The sequence below is a fragment of the Bos taurus genome, chromosome 10 (genome assembly GCF_002263795.3).
Source record: "Bos taurus isolate L1 Dominette 01449 registration number 42190680 breed Hereford chromosome 10, ARS-UCD2.0, whole genome shotgun sequence".
In the NCBI taxonomy this organism is placed as follows: Eukaryota; Metazoa; Chordata; class Mammalia; order Artiodactyla; family Bovidae; genus Bos; species Bos taurus.
The window spans coordinates 24,911,183-24,935,055 of record NC_037337.1 but is presented as its reverse complement, the minus strand read 5'-3'; the positions used below and the strand labels follow the sequence as shown (position 1 = coordinate 24,935,055).

The 23,873-nt window shown below is 39.1% G+C and overlaps 1 pseudogene and 2 gene segments (V, D, J or C); all 3 read left to right on the top strand.

Annotated features, from left to right (window-relative positions):
- The first annotated feature begins 6,678 nt into the window (after positions 1 to 6,678).
- Positions 6,679 to 8,068, top strand: LOC789005 (T cell receptor alpha variable 26-1-like). The segment is given in 2 exon segments: positions 6,679 to 6,923; positions 7,370 to 8,068. Coding segments are annotated over 2 exon segments (465 nt in total).
- Positions 8,069 to 10,071: 2,003 nt separating this feature from the next.
- On the top strand, positions 10,072 to 10,915 carry LOC530850 (T-cell receptor alpha chain V region PY14-like). The segment is given in 2 exon segments: positions 10,072 to 10,187; positions 10,380 to 10,915. Coding segments are annotated over 2 exon segments (588 nt in total).
- A 4,056-nt stretch (positions 10,916 to 14,971) lies between these two features.
- On the top strand, positions 14,972 to 21,172 carry LOC112448419 (T cell receptor delta variable 1-like; annotated as a pseudogene).
- The last annotated feature ends 2,701 nt before the right edge of the window (positions 21,173 to 23,873 follow it).

The window sequence follows — 23,873 nt, the reverse complement described above, 5'->3', positions numbered from 1 at the left end:
AGAAGGTCTCAGGATATATAGGGTAAACACACAAAATGAAATGCATTTTTATATACTATCAGTAAACATGTGGATACCTAAATTAAAAATATAATACTATTTACAATGGTTCAAGAAAGACCCTAAATCCTTAGGCATAAATCTAAGAAAACATGTACAGAACTTAAACACAGAAAGCTACAAAACACTGCTACTTTAAAAAAATAAAAATAGCCAATTATTCTAGCTATTATCCTAGAAAGACCAACTTTCCCCCAGTGGAGCTGCATAGGCACTTTTAGAGAAAAAAAAATTGATGGCACATGTATTATGACCTCTTTTTGGACTTGATTCTGTTTACTGACTTATTTATTTTATCCTCATACCAACAGACCATTCTATCTTAATTACTGGGGCTTCATACACATTTTGAAATCTGGAAATGCAAGTCGTATTTTCTTTGTCTTATTCAAGGCTTATTCTAGGTCTTTGCACTTCCACGTAAGGTATAGAATAGCTTCTACCACAAGAGATTGAGGTAATTTGATTAGGATTGTGCTGAATTTATGAATTCATTTAGGATAATTGACATCATAACATATGGAGTCTTTTTAGATCAATAACCTCTTTATTTATGTCCTCTCTAATTTCTTTCATTAATTTAGGTCCTCTCTAATTTCTTTTGTTAATGTTAAGATTTTTGTAGAGGACTTGCATTGTTGCTGTTGTTTAGTCTCTGTCATGTCCAACTCTTCACGACCCCATGGACTGTAGCCCGCCAGGCTCCTCTGTCCATGGGATTTCCCAACACTGGAGTCGGTTGCCCCTCCCTTCTCTAGGGGATCTTCCCAATGCAGGGGTATTTTCTACATGTACGAATATATGATGTGTAAATAAAGATAGTCTGCCTGGTTGGCAGGCAGACTCTCTACCACTAAGCCACCTGGGAAGCAGGGATACTTATAAAAATTTTATCTATTATTTTGTATAGCTTTTTTACCTTAATTGACCTAAATGCCCAGCATCAAATCCAGTGCTATGATTAATTGGGTTAAGAAAAATGTGGATACAGGGAATTGATTATGCCCTGAAATAGCCAGAACAGAGCTAGGATACCTGTCAATATGAAAACAGATTTAGTTCAACAGCCAAACAGATGATACCAATCTCTTGTTTGGGGTTTTGAAAACACTATTTCATTGAGCAGCCTTAGGAAATGGTCTTTCCTGGCATTAGTGTCTGTAGGTGGCAAGGACTGGTCACCACTGAGTACCAGGCCATGATTTATGTTAGTTACCCCAGACCTCAGAAGTGAGGACATTTCTCATCTCCTATGTGATTTTTATCTCTCAAATCAAAACTATTCTGGAGTTATTGGAGAGGAATCAAGAAGAGGTCTTGCATACCTTATATTAAATTAGTTCCCAAGCATTTGATAAATGACATTTTAATTGCATTTTCTTTTTTTAAGCCTTTACATTTTTTAATTTATTTTTTAAATTTAAATTTATTTCTTTTAATTGGAGGCTAATTACTTTACAATATTGTATTGGTTTTGCCATACATCAACATGAATCTGCCACGGGTGTACACGTATACGTGTTCCCCATCCTGAACCCCCCTCCCATCTCCCTCCCTGTACCATCCCTCTGGGTCATCCCAGTTGCCCAACCCCAAGCATCCTGTATCCTGCATCGAACCTGGACTGGTGATTCATTTCTTATATGATATTATACATGTTTCATATGGAATTTAGAAAGATGGTAATGATAACTCTGTATGCGAGACAGCAAAAGACTCAAAGATGTATAGAACAGTCTTAATTGAATTTTCTAATGCTTTTGCTAGAATCTAATTGGGAGAAGGCAATGGCAACCCACTCCAGTACTCTTGCCTGGAAAATCCCATGGATGGAGAGACCTGGTGGGCTGCAGTCCATGGGGTCGCTAGGAGTCAGACACGACTGAGCGACTTCACTTTCACTTTTCACTTTCATGCATTGGAGAAAGAAATGGCAACCCACTCCAGTGTTCTTGCCTGGAGAATCCCAGGGATGGGGGAGCCTGGTGGGCTGCCGTCTATGGGGTTGCACAGAGTCGGACACCACTGAAGCGACTTAGCAGCAGCAGCAGCAGAAATAAAATTGATTTCTGTGTTTGGTGACTGTATCAATGCACTGATAGGTTCTAGCTCTTAAACAGCTTGTTTAGAGGTACTTTGTATTTTCTACATGTATAAACTTGTGATCTGTAAATTAAAATAGTTTTGCTTCTCATTTTCAAACTTAATATATCTTATTTTCTTCCCTGGTTTGATCCCAGGCCCTCCATTAGGACAGTGAATAGAAGTACCTGTCTTGTTTGTGATCCTGTAGGGAGTAATATTGACTTTGATATTTTCATTGATGCCCTTTATTAGATTTGGGAATTTCTCTTTTATTTTTGGATTGTTGGGAGTATTCATCATGCAAAGACGTTAGCCTTTCATCAAATTCTCTTGATTTTTTAAAAGTAAATTAAGTACATTATTTTTGTTTTCATCAAGCAAAAAAAGATCACTTCACCTCATATGGTCAAGATATAATCTTCTAAAATTAAAAATTCTGAAAAGAACCAATAGGCTAAGAAACTTATTTTTAGATTCTCCAAATTTTGGTTTCCATTTTTTTGGTTTTCGTTATTATTTAAAATGCCACTTTGAAATGCTTTGCACAATCTTCTAAAAAAATAAAGTAAAAGAAACCAAGAAACAAAAACGTTTTTTTTCTCTACCTTTTGCTAATATAGTAAAATAATATATTCCTACATAGCTTAAATGAATTCATTTTTAGTTGTTCCTATATTTTCAGTAGTAGTGGGTGTTGACTTGTGTGTGTGTGATCCGCCACATAACAGACTACAAAAGAATATTTATGAATATTTGTTAAATATTTATATGGGAATAATATTTATTCCCATATCATCAGTTTAATTTTCCTCCATCCTAGACTTGTGATGTTTGTTATCTGTTCTTGAATTTTGTCCACAAATATAACCCTTTATTTATCCTGTTGGAGTCTTTGTTTAACCTGACTTCTATAGTATTGAAAGATTGCTTTTGGAATAATTTCAAGAGTTGTTCAGCATAACTTCCTTCACTAAGCTCATGAATAACAACTCATCTACTCATTCAGAAAACAGATAACTCTTGAGTACTTTATGTGTACCAACCTCTCTTTATAAACACTGAATAAACTTTAAATATGGGAAGATAAAAGACAAAAGGAAAACTACAAAGAAGCCAACAACTGAGGATATGTGACAAAGAAAGGAGCCAGAAATAATGAAAACAATTTGTGGAGTGGTTTAGAACTAAGAAAACACAGATGAATACAAAGGTCATACAACTGAGATGTGTGTAACTCAGTCATGTCCAGCTCTTGGGACACCATAGACTGTAGCCCACCAGACTCTTCTGTGCATGGATTTACCCAGGCAGGATACTGGAGTCGGTTCAGTTCAGTTCAGTTCAGTCGCTCAGTCGGCTCTTTGTAACCCCATGAACCGCAGCATGCCTGGCCTCCCTGTCCATCACCAAATACCAGAGTCCACCCAAACCCATGTCCATTGAGTCAGTGATGCCATCCAACCATCTCATCCTCTGTTGTCCCCTTCTCCTCCTGCCCTCAATCTTTCCCAGCATCAGAGTCTTTTCAAATGAGTCAGCTCTTCACATCAGGTGGCCAAAGTATTGGAGTTTCAACTTCAACATCAGTCCTTCCAATGAACACCCATGACTGATATTTCGGATGGACTGGTTGGATCTCCTTTCAGTCCAAGGGACTCTCAAGAGTCTTCTCCAACAACACAGTTTAAAAGCATTAATTCTTCAGCACTCAGCTTTCTTTATAGTCCAACTCTCACATCCATACATGACCACTAGAAAAACCATAGCCTTGACTAGATGGACCTTTGTTGGCAAAGTAATGTCTTTGCTTTTTAATATGCTGTCTAGGTTGGGCATAACTTTCCTTCCAAGTAGTAAGTGTCTTTTAATTTCATGGCTGCAATCACCATCTGATTTTGGAGCCCAGAAAAATAAAGTCAGCCACTGTTTCCACCGTTTCCCCATCTATTTGCCATGAAGTGATGGGACCGGATACCATGATCTTAGTTTTCTGAACATTGAACTTTAAGCCAACTTTTTCACTCTCCTTTTTCACTTTCATCAAGAGGCTCTTTAGTTCTTTACTTTCTGCCATAAGAGTAGTGTCATCTGCATATGTGAGGTTGTTCATATTTCTCCCGGCAGTCTTGATTCCAGCTTGTGCTTCCTCCAGCCCAGCGTTTCTCATGAGGTACACTGCATATAAGTTAAATAAGCAGGGTGACAATATGCAGCCTTGACGTACTCCTTTTCTTATGTGGAACCAGTCTGTTGTTCCATGTCCAGTTCTAACTGTTGCTTCCTGAGCTGCATACAGGTTTCTCAAGAGGCAGGTCAGGTGGTCTGGTATTCCCATCTCTTGAAGAATTTTCCACAGTTTATTGTGATCCACACAGTCAAAGGCTTTGGCATAGTTGATAAAGCAAAAATAGATGATTTTCTGGAACTCTCTTGCTTTTTTGATGACCTAAATCAAGTCCCTTATGACTATACCTTGGAAATGAGAAATAGATTTAAGGGACTAGATCTGATAGACAGAGTGCCTGATGAACTATGGACGGAGGTTCGTTACACTGTACAGGAGACAGGGATCAAGACCATCCCCAAGAAAAAGAAATGCAAAAAAAGCAAAATGGCTGTCTGAGGAGGCCTTACAAATAGCTGTGAAAAGAAGAGAGGCGAAAGGCACAGGAGAAAAGGAAAGATATACCCATTTGAATGCAGAGTTCCGAAGAATAGCAAGGAGAGATAAGAAAGCCTTCCTCAGTGATCAGTGCAAAGAAATAGAGGAAAACAATAAAATGGGAAAGACTAGAGATCTCTTCAAGAAAATTAGAGATACCAAAGGAACATTTCATGCAAAGATGGGCACAATAAAGGACAAAAATAGTATGGACTTAACAGAAGCAGAACATAAGAAAAGGTGGCAAGAATACACAGAATAACTGTATAAAAAAGATCTTCACGACTAGGATAATCACGAAGGTGTGATCACTCACGCTCACCTAGAGCCAGACATCCTGGAATGTGAAGTCAAGTGGGCCTTAGAAAGCATCACTATGAACAAACCTAGTGGAGGTGATGGAATTCCTGTTGAGCTATTTCAAATCCTAAAAGATGATGCTGTGAAAGTGCTGCATTCAATATGCCTGCAAATTTGGAAAACTCAGCAGTGGCCACAGGACTGCAAAATGTCAGTTTTCATTCCAATCCCAAAGAAAAGCAATGCCAAAGAATGCTCAAACTACCACACAATTGCACTCATCTTACATGCTAGTAAAGTAATGCTCAAAATTCTCCAAGCCAGGCTTCAGCAATATGTGAACCGCGAACTTCCAGATGTTCAAGCTGGTTTTCGAAAAGGCAGAGGAACCAGAGATCAAATTGCCAACATTCGCTGGATCATCAAAAAAAAAAACTGGAGTGGGTAGCCATTTCCTTTTCAGGAAGCTATCCTGATCCAGGGATCGAACCCCCATTGCCTACATTGCAGATAGATTTTTTACCGACTGAGACACCAGGGATATTCACCTTTCAATCTGAGAAACATTTCAAAAGGTTGACATTCTGTAGGAGTTTAGCTCTGCAGTTCATTTATTCAGTCACTAGAGGGGGCTGCGTCATTTGGAAACAGCGGTTTTTTCTGGCTATCAAGGAAAGGAAGTTTATGTTTTCTATCAATGTTCCAGAGAAGTGAAAAAAAAAAAAAAAAAAAGAAGAAGATTTTCATCATATTTAGACAACTTGATTTTATAATCCTTTGTTGAGTGAATGTGGTCAACGATTCAGGGAATCATAGCCTTATAGCCTAAATCTTTTCCATGTACCTCATAAACATTGCTTTCCCATTTCCCAGCCCTGGTTAACTCTTCCCTTCCCTATTCCTTATGTTCTTTTCTCTTCACTCCTCTTTTTCTGCCAGAATCATCCACCTCCACCCTTCTCCACCCCAGATAGTTTGCTTTCCCTTCTGTCTTTTCTGTGTCAGCATCCTTGGTGTCTCTCTGTCTCAGCATCTTTGGTGCAGAGCACCTACAAACATGGGTAGAGAGGACATAAGGATTAAGGGCCATTGTTCAAGGAGGATGAGAAGAATACCATCTGTGTCATCAGTTACTATATTAAGAACCGATGCATTGTGAAATGTCTGCCTAGATGGAGACACATGCATGATTCCAAGGACCTTTTCAGGACGTTGAGCTCCAATGTCTGAGCTCAAGACATTTAGCTTTCTGTCCCAATGTTATTAATATTTCCTGTCCCTCAGAGCAATCACAGCCTACTTTGAAATCTGACATACATTTGCTAGAACATGGATGGGAATTTTCATCTCTTTACAATGCACAGCTCAGTACAGTTTTCTGGGATTAAACAATGTTTTCCACAAGCTTCATGGAACATTAGAAAATGTCTTTGAAGAAGAAATGATAGAACAATGGTTCTGGATAGGCACACCATCGTGATCAGTGTTCCTTTTCCAGAATCAGACTTTAAACTTCACAGAGGATGGCAGCACACACCCTGTGAGTTGGGGATGTCTCTCCTTCTTTGCAGGATGTGACTAAAACAGGGCAGGAAGACCTAGACAGGGAACTGCTTGATCATTGGCTGAGGGATCCTGGCAACAACACACTGCAACAGATACCTGCACTGGTTGTAAGTCTCTAACAGCAGCAGTTGTGTCTGTTATCTGGAAACAAGCCTAGGAGCAGACACAAGTGTGAGCTCTGAGCCCACAATCCTGATTTGTCCTTGAAGTATGGGGCTGGTGATTGGAGTAACTGTTTTTCTGACCTTGGGTAAGTGTTCTGTATCTACAAAGGATGACTTTGAAGCCAAGGAACCATAAAGGGTCATTTGCTCTGTACTTCTTTCCCTATGTTTTATTCAGCATTATAGCAATGGAATTGAAAACAGATCTATGCATTTGCTAGGGAGTACGAACTTCTATATAACAGGTTAATTCATAGCCATGATCCAGAAGAGACATTAGCAGTAAGCATGTTGGAAGAAATCTCTGGGGTTATTGAGCCAAGGACCCCAGGATAAAGCCTATAGAGTTCTCAGATTCTTGCCATGTGTCTTTGGTCAATATATAATAGGCATCAATAATATTTCTCAGGACATAGATAAAAACAGTGGAGTAGGGGGTAGGTCCAGACAGTTTGGGGAGTGTTGTGCCCTTGATCCACAGAATTACACTGATTTGTTGTCAGGGGATAATTTTATTTTCTTGGCCCTTTAGGGACTGTGATTAATGCTAAGACCACCCAGCCCAGCTCCATGGATTGTGCTGAAGGAGAAAATGTAAACCTGCCTTGTAACCACTCTACCATTGGAGGAGATGACTATATATATTGGTATCAGCAAAATCCCAATCAGAGTCCACAGTATGTCATTCATGGCTTACGAGGCACAGTGAACAGCAGCACGGGCTCTCTGCACATAGCTTCAGACAGAAAGTCCAGCACCTTGGTCCTGCCCCAGGTCACCCTGAGAGACACCGCTGTGTACTACTGTGTCCTGAGAGAGGCACACTGGGACAGACAGGGCTGCACCTGTGCAGTATCTCTCTGGTGGGAAGAAGGGGGGGTGCAGAGTTGGGGGAGCCATCACGAGAGCAAATCTAGAATCATTTGGAAGGAGAATCAGAAGAGCAGTAAGAGATGAGGAAAATGAAGGGAAGAGAAATGGAAGAAGATGAATAAAAACAGAAGAAAAAGAGGACAAGGAATAAGCACCTAGTTTACTGATGAATCTGAGAAGAATTTTGAGGCATATCAGAATCATAATTTTAACATAGCAATAAAGTAAGAGGTGTTAATAATTTTTATGACTCTTTCTCATGTCAATAAAATGTTGGTTTCAGTGTGCTAGTCCCAACATAAGAAGTGGGAAACCTACAAATAATTCTTGTACCAAAGGCTTCTTTAATTTGGATCCAAGGCCAAGTCTAGACTCTGATGTGTTACAGTTGTTCTGCTTACCAAAAACAAATTGCTCTCTCTGAGAAAGATCTGAAATGTTATTGTTGCTAGTCTAGAACATTCATATTTCCCATGAAGAAGTTTTTTGAAAGAAACAAAAATTAAATGAATAATAATTTTTCACTTCCTAGGCAGGTCTGGAAACCCTGCCTTTATGAGGCGTTTTCATCAATTTGATAATCCCTAAGTAGCACATGGGGGTTCCCCCGTGGCTTAGCAGTAAAGAATCCACCTGCAATGCAGGAGCTTCAAGAGACCCAGGTTCAATCCTTGGTTCAGGAAGATCCCCTGGAGGAGGGGATGGCAACCCATTCCAGTATTCTTCCCAGGAGAATCCCAAGGACAGGGGAGCCTAGCAGACTACAGTCTTTAGAGTTGCAAAGAATCGGACATGACTGAAATGACTTAGCATGCAGGCATGCAAGCAGCATGTGGGGCTTACCCTGGTGGCTCAGTGGTAAAGAATCTGCCTGCCAATGCAAGGGACATAGGTTCGGTCCCTGGTTGGAGAACTAAGATCCCACATGCCTTGGAGCAACTAGGCCTACGTGCTGCTACTACTGAATTATTCTTGAACTGTCAATCTGAATGTTAGTGTCTGCAGATCACTTTACTTTCACTGCAGTGAAAATATACAGGTCCTCATCTTCCATCCCTTTTACCCTCAAATCTACTGCTAGAGAATCGATATTATTTACAGAGTCTGAGGTAATAACACAACCTAAAATTATCTTCATATGGTTTCAAAAGGACTTATTTTTCTCTAAAATAGCCTACTAAAATTAAAAAGCATAATACAAAACTAGCAATCAACACTTTAAAAATGTATTTACAATAGAAATTTAAAAAATAATTTATTCACTTTCACTTTAATAAAAATAAAACTATTACAATTCAATTTTCGATGTCCAGCTGGTGGTTAAGATAACTAATATCGCTCTCAATGCAGGCTGAGTCTAAAATAAATATATATAACTTTCAAAGTCATCAGTACCATTTTTATAGCATCCATATATATGCATTAATATACCATTTTTTCTCTTTCTGACTTACATCACTCTGTTTAACAGGCTCTAGGCTCATCCACCTCACTAGAACTGTCTCAAATGTGTTTTTCTATGGCTGAGAAATATTCCATTGTATATAAGTATGACAACTTCTTTATCTTTTCATCTGTTGATGGACCCTATTTGTGGGGCAAAAATAGAGACACAGACATAGAGAACAGACTTTGGACACAGTAGGGGAGGGAGAGAGTGGGAAAAATTGAGAGAGTAGCATTAAAACATATGCTTTACCATATGTAAAATAGATAGCTAGTGGGAAGTTGCTGTATGATGCAGGGAGGTCAACACGGAGCTCTATGACAACCTAGAGGAATGGGGGGAAGACTCAAAAGGAGGGGACGTATGTATACTTCTGGCTGATTCACATCATTGTATGGCAAAAGCCAACACAATATTGTAAAGCAATTATCCTACAGTTAGAAATAAATTAATTAAAAAATAATACTGTTTAATACAGCAAAGTGTTCCAGCCATTAGAAGCAACTTCTGATCATGCTGATTCATGAGGACCCTTCAGAACCACAAGTAAGTGCATAAGAGAAGCAAAAGCTGCATCCTCAGCACTTCTGGGAAACAGTATTTCATTAAGGAAGAACTACTGCATCCATACCATGTGAGAGAAGGATGGGGCTATATAATTAATTTTTGCTTTCTTTTCCCTAAAATTCTCCCAAATTCCTAATCAGGGTCTGCCTTCTCCTAAATGTTCTCAGAAAATGTTCCTCAAATCATAAAATAATGATCTTTTTATTTCCTTCTCTCACTCTACCCCTGGCAGCACATTCTGAGTTGGCTGCAGTGGGTGGGAGGGTGGGGCGTTCTGTCAGTGTCACCTGAGCAGGATTTGTTGGGTGAGCTGATTGGCTGCAGGAGCAGGAACGACTTAGGACACTCACTCCCTCGGGGTTTAGTTAAGTGTCTTACAGTGAAAATGTCCCAACAAGAAGAGGAAGCATCATGAAGAGGCTAGCAGGCACTGTGCTGGGGCTTCTGTTTGCCCAGGTTTGCTGTGAGTTGGGTCTGCCCCACAGGGGATCTGAAGGAATGAGGAGCTGCTCTATTGTTGAGGGAGGGAGAGGAGCTGAAAAGTCCTGCAGACTTTTTACCCTTCTCATCATCTATGGGGATGGGGAGGGCATTTTCAGGGTTTAGTAGGAGTTACAGTGACCCTCACCAGTGACTGTTTCTCTTTCCTCATCAGGTGTGCGAGGGGTGGATGTGGAGCAGAGTCCCCCAGCCCTAAGTCTCCAGGAGGGAGCCAGCTACACGCTTCAGTGTAATTTTTCCACTTTCCCACAGAGTGTGAACTGGTATCTTCAGAACCCTGGGGGCTGCATCATCCACCTGTTTTACATTCCTTCAGGGACAAAGAAGGATGGAAGATTACATGCCACAGCAGTTCCTAAAGAAGGCCGCGGCTCACTGCACATTTCCTCTTCACAGACCACAGACTCAGGCACTTACTTCTGTGCTGTGCAGCACAGTGCTCCCCAGGCACCTGCAGCCTCTACACAAACCCTCCGTGTGGCTCAGCCCCTCTTCCAGCCACAGTCACGCTGTGGGCATCTGCACGCCACAGGGCATCTGCAGCGCTTAATGTTACTCACCTTTATCAGTATAGTTTTAACCACAGACACCTTTCGGCCCTATAGATTATGGACTTTGGTCTTTATCTTTCCTTCTCAACATATATCTCCTTCTGCACTAGAAACTTCTAACTGGGAACTAGCAGAGTAGTTGATAAGAGGATAGAATTAAAATAAGTATTTAACCACAACTTCCCAGTGGTAAAGAATTTGCCAACCAAATTGGAGATGCAGAAGACATGGGTTTGATCCCAGGGTTGGCAACATCTTCTGGAGGAGGAAATGGTAACCCATTCCAGTATTCTTGGGAAACACTGGGAAATCTCATGGACAGTGGAGCCTGGCAGGATCCAGTGCATGGGGTCTCAAAGAGTTGGACTGACTGAGTGACTAAGTACACATGGTGAACTCAAAAATGTTAAAAAGTGAAAGGAATTAAATGAAATCACTCCAATAAAGATATTCTCCAGTTTGTGAGAGGGTGGGGCCTACTAAAAGAATTAAAGCAGATATGAACTTAGAGTTCTAGCTGGCTGAGAAGAGCAGAAGAGGAGCTTGAGTTCTTGTTCCAGGACAAGATACTGGGAGCATCATTTTCACTTCTGTGACTTCAACTAGGCTGTGAGTTGTGGAGGAGAAAACCTAGGATATCTCATCAATTAGGTGGACCGAGAAAACTGGATTACAAACAAGCTCATGCAGATAGAAACTCTAAGAAAGAAATAGATGTCTGTGGAACTAACAACTTTTTGATCTCTTTAAGTAGGGGTGAGTGGACAACAGAAGGAAAAAAGTGATCAAGAGCAGGTGAAACAGAGCCCTCAATCTTTGACAATCCAGGAATGAGAGGTTTCCATTCTGAACTGTAGTTATGAAAAGGCTGGGTTTGACTATCTCCTGTGGCACTGGCAATATCCTGGTAAAGGACCTGCATTCTTGATAGCCATATGTTCAGTTATGAATGAAATGGAAGATGGAAGTTTCACAGTTTCCCTCAATAAGAGTGGCAAACAGCTCTCATTGCACATCGCAACTTCCCAGCCTGGAGCCTCAGCCACCTACATCTGTGCAGCAAGTGCCGGGTGCTCCCCGGGCACCTGCAGCTGAGCTGCAGCCACATCCTGCTGTGTAGATGAGATAAACATGCACACACACTCACAATCTGTTTGGTCATAAAAGTCTTAATATATTTAAGAAAACTGAAATTATATAGAATTTATTCTTCAAAATGGAGATGATACAGAATATCTAGTACAAAGAAATGTCTGTAGAAACTCTCAAATATTTGGAATATATGCACTAACTTAAAAATAACCATAGGTTAAAGAAACAATTACTTACTTCAGAAAATATTTTGAAAGTAAATATTGTGAGAGTACATTATATAAATATGTATGAAATGCAGCTAAATAATATATAAAAGGAACTTTATCTATTTAAATGCTTATTTAACTAAGGAAAAAATGTTGAAAAACTGTCATCTAGGCTTTCAGCGAAAGATGATAGAAAATTGAATTAAACCCAATATAAACTGAAAGAAGTAAATAATAAAATGTTGGATTGGTGAAATACAAAGAAAGCTATCGGGATAGCCATGAAATGCAAAGTTAATTTTGTTAAAATGGTCAATAAGATTGAAATATTTCTAGGTAGAATTATCAAGGGAAAAAAGAAAAAACACAAATTATAAATATAAGTAACTAAAAAGAAAATTATTCTACAAGTTCTATAATGTTAAAAGGGTAATAAAAGAATATAATTAACATGTTTATGTCACTGAGTAAGTGTATAGAAGTAGATTTACACAAGTAGGGAAGGTTTATTTTTTGACAAAGTGCAAAGACAGTTCAATGGGGGTAACACAGTCTTATGAGCAAATGATGTTGGGACAATTGGATATTCTTGGAAAATAATTAAAACGTTGCCAAATATCACACCTCATACAAAAACTTGGGTACAGCCTCAAAATGAACCCATACATCCAAGTGTAAGATGTAAAATTACCAAATCTTTTAGGAAAAACATAAGAGAATATCTACATGACCTAGGGTTAGACAAAAAGAATTTTGGCATAACACCAAAAGCATGATCCATAAACAAACTTAGATTTCATCAAAATTAAAAATTTGCTCTGTGAATGACACTGTTTGCTCTGTGAAGGACACTGTTAAGAGAAGGAAAAAGATAAACCGCAGAAATGACAGGAAATACATTTTTATCAAAAGATTGTGTTCAGAATACAATGAACTCTCTAGACAGCAGGAAGAAAACAATCCAGTTGAAAACTGAAGGATAGATTTACACAGACACTTCACCAGGGAGCTATGTGGTAAGGAAATAAGCATATAAAAAGATGGTCAGTCTAAATCAAATATCTCTCTTAGTAAATGTCACATTGCACTGGAAAATATGTGGGTTATTTTCAAATATCTTTTGATAGCGATTTCTAACATAAATCCACAGTGATTAGAAAACAGACTGTAGGATTTTAATATCTTTAGACAATGAAAATTTGAACCTTGTTTTATGTCCCTGGATGTGTACCAATGTCTCCTAGTTTATAGTCTATGGGACCTTGAATAGAATTTGCATCCTGCTTAAAGCTCAATATTCTGAAAACGAAGATCATGGCATCTGATCCCACCACTTCATGGGAAATAGATGGGGAAACAGTGGAAACAGTGTCAGACTTTATGTTTTGGGGCTCCAAAATCACTGCAGATGGTGACTGCAGCCATGAAATTAAAAGACGCTTACTCCTTGGAAGGAAAGTTATGACCAACCTAGATAGCATACTGAAAAGCAGAGACATTACTTTGCCAACAAAGGTCCGTCTAGTCAAGGCTATGGTTTTTCCTGTGGTCATGTATGGATGTGAGAGTTGGACTGTGAAGAAGGCTGAGCAAAGAAGAATTGATGCCTTTGAACTGTGGTGTTGGAGAAGACTCTTGAGAGTTCCTTGGACTGCAAGGAGATCCAACCAGTCCATTCTGAAGGAGACCAGCCCTGGGATTTCTTTGGAAGGAATAATGCTCAAGCTGAAGCTCCAGTACTTTGGCCACCTCATGCAAAAAGTTGACTCATTGGAAAAGACTCTGATGCTGGGAGGGATTGGTGGCAGGAGGAGAAGGGGACGACAGAGGATGAGATGGCTTGATGGCATCACTGACTCGATGGACGTGAGTCTCAGTGAACTCCTGGAGTTGGTGATGGACAGGGAGGCCTGGCATGCTGCGATTTATGGAGTCGCAAAGAGTCGGACACGACTGAGTGACTGATCTGAACTGAACTGATTGTGTGAAAATTGCATAAGTCTTAATTATGTTAATTCATAGTGCTTTTCAGTTCCACTGTACCCTCCTACTTTTCTGTATATTCATTCTATTAATTTTTGAGAGTTTTCTCTTGAAACTCCAAACAAAAAATTTAATTTATTTACTTAAAAAATAGTTGCAATATATAGTGGAACTGTATTTTGTGCTGTGTTTTCTAAGTCTAATATATACTTTCATAATTTAAAAAAATAAAGAGAAAAAAAGATGGTCGACATTATTAGTCATTAGGAAAATGCAAATTAAGGCACAAAGAGATACTACTTCACATCTACCATAAAGACTAAAATTAAAATTACTGACTATTGAGTTCTGGCAAAGATGCAGAGAAATTGGAGCACTCATATTGCTGGTCTGTGAATGGTCCAGTCATTCTGGAAAAAAGTTCAGCAGTTCCACATAAACTTAAATATCCACGTACCTTACAACTCTGCAATCACAGTCCTGAGTATTTATGCTTGAGAAATGAAAAACTTGTATTTACACAAAAGTCTGTACATGAATATTCATAGCAGCTATATTTGTGATGACCAAAAGCTGGAAACCAGTCAAGTATTCTTCATTGGGTGAATAGATAAATAAATCCACTGTAATACATCTGTACAAGGACATATTATTTATAGATTTTTTTCAATTTGTAATAGAGTTGTGTCTCAATAAACCATTTAAAGTTGAAAATAACAAAAATGCATTTAATATACCTAACCCAGCCTACATTAAATGTGCTCAACACTTACTTTAGCCTACTTACTTTTCTTTAGGTGAGAGAAATCATCTAATGCAAAGTCTATTTTATACTAAAATGTTGAAAATCTCATGTAATTTATTGAGTACTGTACTGAAAGTGGAAAATAGAATAGTTGTATGATTACAGAATGAAGGTAAGTGTGTCAGTTTTTTACCCTCATGATCTCAGGGCTGGCCAGGAGCTCAGCTTATTGCTGCTGCCCAGATCACCAAAGAATATATAGCAAATGTTGCTAGCATGGGAAAAGATCAAATTTAAAAATTCAAAGTGTGGTTTCTACTGAATGTGCATCACTTTTTTACCACTGTAAAGTCAAAAATCCAAAGTCAAGACATCATAAGTGGATGACAGTCTGTAGTGCTTAAAAGAAACAGACTATTGATACATGCAATAGCTTAGATGCGGCTTCCGAAGTGGCTCAGTGATAAGAACCTGCCTGCAATGCAGGAGACGGGGATTTGATCCCTGGGTGGGGAAGATGCCCCGGAGAAGGAAATGGCAACCCACTCCAGTATTCTTTCCTGGAAAATTCCAAGGACAGAGGAACCTGTCTACAGGAAGTCTACAGTTAGTGAGGTTGCAAAAGAGTGGGACATGACTTAGCAACTAAAAACAATAGCCTAGATGGCTCTCAGGATGTTATGCTGAATGAAGAAATAGTCAATCTCAGAGGCTACATGGTGTACGATTACACTTATTGGATTATTATGATTGTACACATACTGTGATTCTATTTATACAACATTCTCAAAGAACAAAATTAGAAATGAAAAAAAGATCAGTAGTTGGGGTTAGAAAGAGATGCAGGGATGGGGAGAGTATGCACAGGGGATTTCTTTAAGAGACAAAACAATTTAGTGTCATGATTTTAGTGGTGGTACAAGAACCAATACATGAGATAAAATTTCATGGACAAATGCATCAAAACCAAAGAATGCATATAAAAACTGATGATAAGGTTATGGTATTTTTATAAAATTTTATCAATATCAATTTCTTGATATATGTAATTATTATATTAGTATATATCTATATTTTATAATATCATGCTGCTTTGCAAGCTGCTGTGATCATTCATGATCTCCTCTGCTTAATTACAAATAATTTCAAGCCCGGGCATTCATTGCCTGTCAGCTCTCAGAAGTGAAATGAGACTGAAGATTAGTTTTCTCAGATACATACAAACTATCCTCCTTGCTTCAGTCATTCATGAGTTATTTTGATCTTAAATTCCATGAACTGGCAGTATTTTAGACCTTGTCTGTATTTTCTTTTCTACTTATCTATTTGCCTTTGGTTCTTTTATATTAATTCATCTATTATAGCAATGAAAGCAAATGGAAGATTGACAGCTACATTCCACATGAACATGAAACAGTGCAGAGAACTTCAGTCACCAACTTCTCTGGTGTTGACAGGTACTAAGTGTCTGCAGTCTGTAAATATTAAATTTATAGGAGTGCATTATAGCATTACACCAGAGAAAGATCTGGCATGTTTATCTTAACTTTATTTTATAATAAGAAATACTAATGAGCAACTGACAAGTGAGACTGAACACTCTGGGCCAAGGAGACAGAAAATGTGACATGAGAATGATTCTAGGACAGATGATCTAATAAGTACAATTCTATATTTAGAGGTAACAGGATTGAATAGCCTGATTGCCCTCAAAGTTTAATACATAAGACCCCATATAAAATTTAAAAAGAATAATATTTTATTCCAATTATAATTTCATTTAAATATACACCACTGAATAGACTCTGAAATTCAGATGGGCTGATTTTTTTAAGTCATTTTATGTTGAAGTGATTTTATTTATTGAAAAATCTAGGTGGAGCCCTGGAACACAGTAAAAAAAAGACAGAGGTACATTAATTGTTTTGTATAAGATTTCTATTCACCCAGAAGTCCTAAGATCTGTGAATGTTTTAAAATAGTCACTAGATTCTGGATAGAGAAAAGTAAGTATAGGCTAAATGAATAACAAATCAGTAGATTACAAGGATATTTCTTAGGCTATACTAAATTATATCTTAAAGAGGATTACAAAATTATTTTACTGAATCAGTGTATGTAAACTTTGGCTTCACAGCTGAATTCTACTAAAAATTTAAAGAAGAGCTAACACCTATCCTACTCAAACTCTTCCAGAAATTTGCAGAGGAAGGTAAACTTCCAAACTCATTCTATAAGGCCACCATCACCCTAATACCAAAACCAGACAAAGATGCCAGAAAAAAATAAAACCACAGGCCTATATCACTGATGAACATAGATGCAAAAATCCTTAACAAAATTCTAGTGAACCAGAATCCAACAACATATTAAAAAGACCATACACTATGACCAAGTGGGCTTTATCCCAGGGATGCAAGGATTCTTTAATATCCACAAATCAATCAATGCGATACACCACATTAACAAATTGAAAGATAAAAATCACCTGATTATCTCAATAGATGCAGAAAAAGCCTTTGACAAAATTCAACATCCATTTATGATAAAAGCCCTCCAGAAAGCAGAAATAGAGGGAACATACCTCACCATAATAAAACCCATATATGACAAACCCACAGCAAACATTATATTCAATGGTGAAAAATTGAAAGTATTACCCCTAAAATCAGTAACAAGACAGGGTGCCCACTCTCACCACCACTATTCAGCATAGTTTTGGAATTTAGCCACAGCAATCAGAGCAGAAAAATAAATAAAAGGAATCCAGATCAGAAAAGAAGAAGTAAAACTCTTACTGTTTGCAGATGACATGATCCTCTACATAGAAAACCCTAAAGACTCCACCAGAAAATTACTAGGGCTAATCAATGAATAAAGTTGCAGGATATAAAATTAACACACAGAAATCTCTTGCATTCCTATACACTAACAATGAGGAAACAGAAAGAGAAACTAAGGAAATAACTCCATTCACCATTGCAATGAAGAGAATAACATACTTAGGAATAAATCTACCTAAAGAAACAAAGAGAGAAGGAAATAGCAACCCTTTCCAGTACTCTTGCCTGGAAAATCCCATGGATGGAGGAGCCTGGTAGGCTGCAGTCCACGGGGTTGCTAAGTGTCGGACATGACTGAGCGACTTCACTTTGACTTTTCACTTTTCATGCATTGGAGAAGGGAATGGCAACCCACTCCAGTGATCTTACGCGGAGGATCCCAGGGACAGGACAGCCTGGTGTGCTGCCATCTATGGGGTCGCACAGAGTCAGACACTTCTGAAGTGACTTAACAGCAGCAGCAGCAAAGAAACAAAAGACATATGTATAGAAAACTATAAACCACTGATGAAAGAAATAAAAGATGACTCAAATAGATGGAGAAATATACCATGTTCATGGATTGGAAGAATAAATATAGTGAAAATGAGTATACTACCCAAGGCAATCTATAGATTCAATGCAATCCCCATCAAGCTACCAATGGTATTTTTCAGAGAACTAGAACAAATAATTTCACAATTTGTATGGAAATACAACCTCGAATAGCCAAAGCACTCTTGAGAAAGAAAAATGGAACTGGAGGAATCAACCTGCCTGACTTCAGGCTTTACTACAAAGCTACAGTCATCAAGATAGTATGGTACTGGCACAAAGACAGAAATATAGATCAATGGAACAAAATGGAAAGCCCAGGGATAAATCCACACACCTATGGACACCTTATCTTTGACAAAGGAGGCAAGAATATACAATGGAGAAAAGACAATCTTCAACAAGTGGTGCTGGGAAAACTGGTCAATCACTTGTAAAAGAAAGAAACTAGAACACTTTCCAACACCATACACACACACAGAAAAACCTCAAAATGGATTAAAGATTTAAATGTAAGACCACAAACTATAAAACTCCTAGAGGAAAACATAGGCAAAACACTCTCTGACATACATCACAGCAGGATCCTCTATGACCCACCTCCCAGAGTAATGGAAATAAAGGCAAAAATAAACAAATGGGACCTAATTAAAATTAAAAGCTTCTGCACCACAAAGGACACTGTAAGCAAGGTGAAAAGACAGTCTTCAGAATGGGAGAAAATAATAGCAAATGAAGCAACTGACAAATAATTAATCTCAAAAATATACAAGCAGCTCCTGCAGCTCAATTTCAGAAAAATAAATGACCCAGTCAAAAAATGGGCCAAAGAACTAAACAGATATTTCTCCAAAGAAGACATACAGATGGCTAACAAACACATGAAAAGATGCTCAATATCACTCATTATCAGATAAATGCAAATCAAAACCACAATGAGGTACCATCACACGGCGGTCAGAATGGCTGCTATCCAAAAGTCTACAAACAATAAATGCTGGAGAGGGTGTAGAGAAAAGGGAAGCCTCTTACACTGTTGGTGGGAATGCAAACTAGTACAGCCAATATAAAGAACAGTGTGAAGATTCCTTAAAAAACTGGAAAAAGAACTGCCATATGACCCAGCAATCCCACTGCTGGACATACACACCTCGGAAACCAGAATTGAAAGAGACACATGCACCCCAATGTTCATTGCAGCACTGTTTACAATAGCCAGGACATGGAAGCAACCTAGATATCCATCGGCAGATGAATAGATAAGAAAGCTGTGGTATGCATACACAATGGAACATTACTCAGCCACTAAAAAGAATGCATTTGAATCAGTTCTAATGAGGTGGATGATAGTGGAGCCTATTATACAGAGTGAAGTAAGTCAGAAAGAAAAACACCAATACAGTATGCTGCTGCTGCTGCTGCTGCTAAGTCGTCGCTTCAGTTGTGTCCGACTCTGTGCGACCCCATAGACAGTAGCCCACCAGGCTCCCCTGTCTCTGGGATTCTCCAGGCAAGAACACTGGAGTGGGTTGCCATTTCCTTCTCCAATCCAATACAGTATATTAACACATATATATGGAATTTAGAAAATGGTAATGATGACCCTATATGTGGGACAGCAAAACACACACACACACACACACACATACACACAGATGTATAGACAATCTTTTGGACTCTGTGGGAGAAGGTGAGGGTGGGATGATTTGAGAAAATAGCATTGAAACATGTATATTATCATATGTGAAAGAGATTGCCAGTCCAGGTTTGACGCATGAGACAGGATGCTCAGGGCTGGTGCACTGGGATGACACTGAGGGTTGGAATGGGGAGGGAGGTGGAAGGGGAATTCAGGATAGGGAACACATGTACACATATGGCTGATTCATGTCAATGTATGGCAAAAACCATTACAATATTGTAAAGTAATTAGCCTCCTTTTAAAATAAATAAATAAATAAATAATGTATATCAACTTGTTTAATCTTCAGTTTCTTTCACTTCAAACCTTTAATATTAATTGCTTTCTTCACGCCCCTTTTCAGGATCTGCCAAACTTAATGACCAGGGAAAGAAAAGTAGACAAAGTAAAGGTGTGTAGTGAGCCAGTCTTTATTTGTACACAGACCATGTGGTCGATGACCATGACACCCTACTTCTGTTTGAGATGAGTCACACAGGAACCAGTTACTATGTATATGTGCTGCCAGGTACTCAAAGACACTGAACTCTCAGCTTGAGGCAGAACTTAGCGCATTTGTGTAGGCGAATCCATGCCTCATGCATCTCTCCAGTCTGCTCTGGGTGTTCCTGGCCTTCACCTTCTCTGGTAGGGATGCTTCCAAACATGGAGTGTTCAGGGTTTAAGGTCAGCACACAGGTATGTGGTGCTTCACAGGGACTTGGGGAGGAAAGGAGGATTGGGGAAAAGCAAGCATCTTATGATTTCAGTATGGTTTGTAAATATTTGGGTCCAAAATTAGTTGAATTTATACATTATTTTGTTTACTATTTCAGCTCTGTTTTCTTCTTTTTTTCCACAGGATCTGGTGTGGCCCAGAAAGTTACTCAATATCAGCCAGACATAACCAGTCAAGTGCAGAACATAGTTATCCTGAACTATAGGTATGAAACAAGTTGGAACGTGTACACCTACTGGAAATGTTGGTACAAGCAGCTTCCCAGTGGAGAGATGACTTACCTCACTCATCAGTATTCAGAAGACGGGAATGAAAGGGATGGCCACTACTCTGTAAACTTTCAGAAAGCACATAAGTTCATCAACCTCACCATTTAATCCTTAAAGCTGGAACATTCTGGAAAATACTTCTGTGCTCTCTGGGAATGCACAGTGCTTGAAGTAATAGGAAAAGCTGAGCAAAAATCCCAGAGGTTAATAAGAGAGAGCCTCCCTGCTGTGGGACCCAGGTCGAAATGCAGACCCCAGACAAGACATAGTAGTCCTGTGGTTCCTTAATTTTTGATCTGGATCATAAGATTTGATTCTAAATAAAAGCTTCTTCTATGTAATTTGGAAGCAGGTGTCCTGAGTGACTTTCTACTAATATTCTCCTCTTGAATTCTTGACTTTAAATCAATCATGCAGAGCATGTGTAACCTTGGCTTAAGTTGTAAACTTTTTCTATAATAATGTAAAGTGACAATTTCACTAAACTACACTCATACCCCAAACCTGGGTCTAGTTATCTGGAATCATCATGAAAATTATTTCCTTAGTCCTTTCTTCTTAGACTTGTGTCACTTAAGGTACAATCAGAGAAGCAGATCTCCAGTGGTATCAAATAAGAGATTAGTGATGAAATTAGAACTCAGGCAATTGCTAGATCTGGTGGAAGAGTGTGTACAAAGCCGTTATCTTCGTATCTGGTGTTGAGACTGAATTTATTGTTAATCAGCTAGAGCAAAGTTAGGGAGAGACTGAAGCATAGACAAACTGTGACTCATAAGGACATAGTAGAACCATGAGGGTAATGGAACCCACATAGACACACTAAAACTTGTCTATGTCTCACCTCCTTCAGTTCCACAGTAGTGAGTGACCTTAGGAGAAGTGGGTGTCATTTGGCATCATGCTAACATACCTACTTGGTCCAAGACAAAGAGAAGATGAGGATGAGGTTTGGTGGGAAGTGGAAGGGTTGTGAATCAATGATAAGATGAGCTATCAGATCAGCAGCAACATGAATGAGTAACCATAGTCCCTGGAGCCCTGCCCCAACTCCAGAACATAAAAACTGTGGCTGCCTCATCACAACGACCTTCCAAATGTCACACAAATTTCTTTTGTGGCCAACCCTAACCCAGAAAAATACGGGAAGCACATTCTGGGAAAGATATTCCCAGTTAGTTAAGATAGTATAAAGCTGCTGAAGTATCCTCTTTGTTAACTTGGCATCCATCTGTGCTCTTTAACAGCTTTTGAATAAAGACCATAGCAAAACTATGCTTCTTGATAATGTTGTTGTTGCTGTTCAGTCACTAAGTCATGTCTGACTCTTTGTGATCCAATGGACTGCAGGATCCTCTATCTCCCACTATCTTTTGGAGTTTGCTCAAATTCATGTCTGCTGAGTTGGTGATACCATCCAACCGCCTCAACCTCTGCTGCTGTCTTCTTCTTTTGCCTTCAATCTTTCCAAGCATCAGGGTCTTTGGAGCCAATGAGTTGGCTTTTCTCACCAAGTAGCCAAAGTATTGAAGTTTCAGCTTCAGTATCAGTCCTTCCAGTGAATATTCAGGGTTACTTTCCTTTAGGATTGACTGGTTTGATCTCTTTGCAATCCAAGGGACTCTCAAGAATCTTCTCTAACACCACACTTCTTGCTAATATGATGCAGTAATTCCTCATTCAACCCAAAATATTCTAAACGTATCCTGCAAAGATTATAGCAAGTTCATTTATCCCTTTGTGGGTGATGTTATTTTCTTTTCTACCTAAGACATACCCTCCCATTGAATCCTATATCTTCACTACTGAGATATAATAACATATAACATTGACTTATATTAGCATGTCTTATGTTACTACATGTAGGCAAATTGGAGAAGGGAGATCCAACCAGTCCATTCTGAAGGAGATCAGCCCTCGGATTTCTTTGGAAGGAATGATGCTAAAGCTGAAACTCCAGTACTTTGGCCACCTCATGCGAAGAGTTGACTCATTGGAAAAGACTCTGATGCTGGGAGGGATTGAGTGCAGGAGGAGAAGGGGACGACAGAGGATGAGATGGCTGGATGGCATCACTGACTCGATGGACGTGAGTCTCAGTGAACTCCGGGAGTTGGTGATGGACAGGGAGGCCTGCCGTGCTGCGATTCATGGGGTCGCAAAGAGTCGGACACGTCTGAGCGACTGAACTGAACTGAACTGAACTGAACACATAAATATATTATATTGAATTGAAAAACAAATTTTCCTTAGTATTATTGTTCTTATTTCTGCAAATGACCTCGTGATCTGGGAAAAATCAAGATCCTGATCTGGGAAAAATCAAGGGCAGGAGAAGATGGCGACAGAGGATGATATAGTTGGATGGCATCATCGACTCAATGAACACGTAAGTGAAAGTCACTCAGCTGTGTCCAAATCTTAGCAAACCCATGGACTATACAGTCCATGGAATTCTCCAGACCAGAATACTGAAGTGAGTAGTCTTTCCCATCTCCAGGGGATCTTTCCAACCCAGGGATTGAACCCAGGTCTCCCATTTTGCAGGTGGATTCTTTACCAGCTGCGCCACCAGGGAAGCCCAAGAATCCTGAAGTGGGTAACCTATCCCTTCTCCAGTGGATCTTCCTGACCCAGGAATCCATATGGGATCTCCTGCATTGCAGGCAGATTCTTTACCAGTTGAGCTACCAGGAGACGTGAGTTTGAGCATATTCTGGGAGATACTGAAGGACAGGGAAGCCTGGCATGCTGCAGTCCATGAGGTCACAAAGAGTTGGACGGAACTTAGCAACTGAACAACAACAACAACAACAACAATTTAATATGGGAAACCCTGAAAACACTCTTATCTGATTACAATGGGAGGAAATTCAACCCTGGTAAGAACAGGGAGGAACCAGACCATGAAATACCCAAGAAAGGATTTGTTCCTGTTATTGACATCCAGGTGATGTTGCAGAAACTTTAAATGTCACCTCTAATAAAAGCTCCGTTTCACT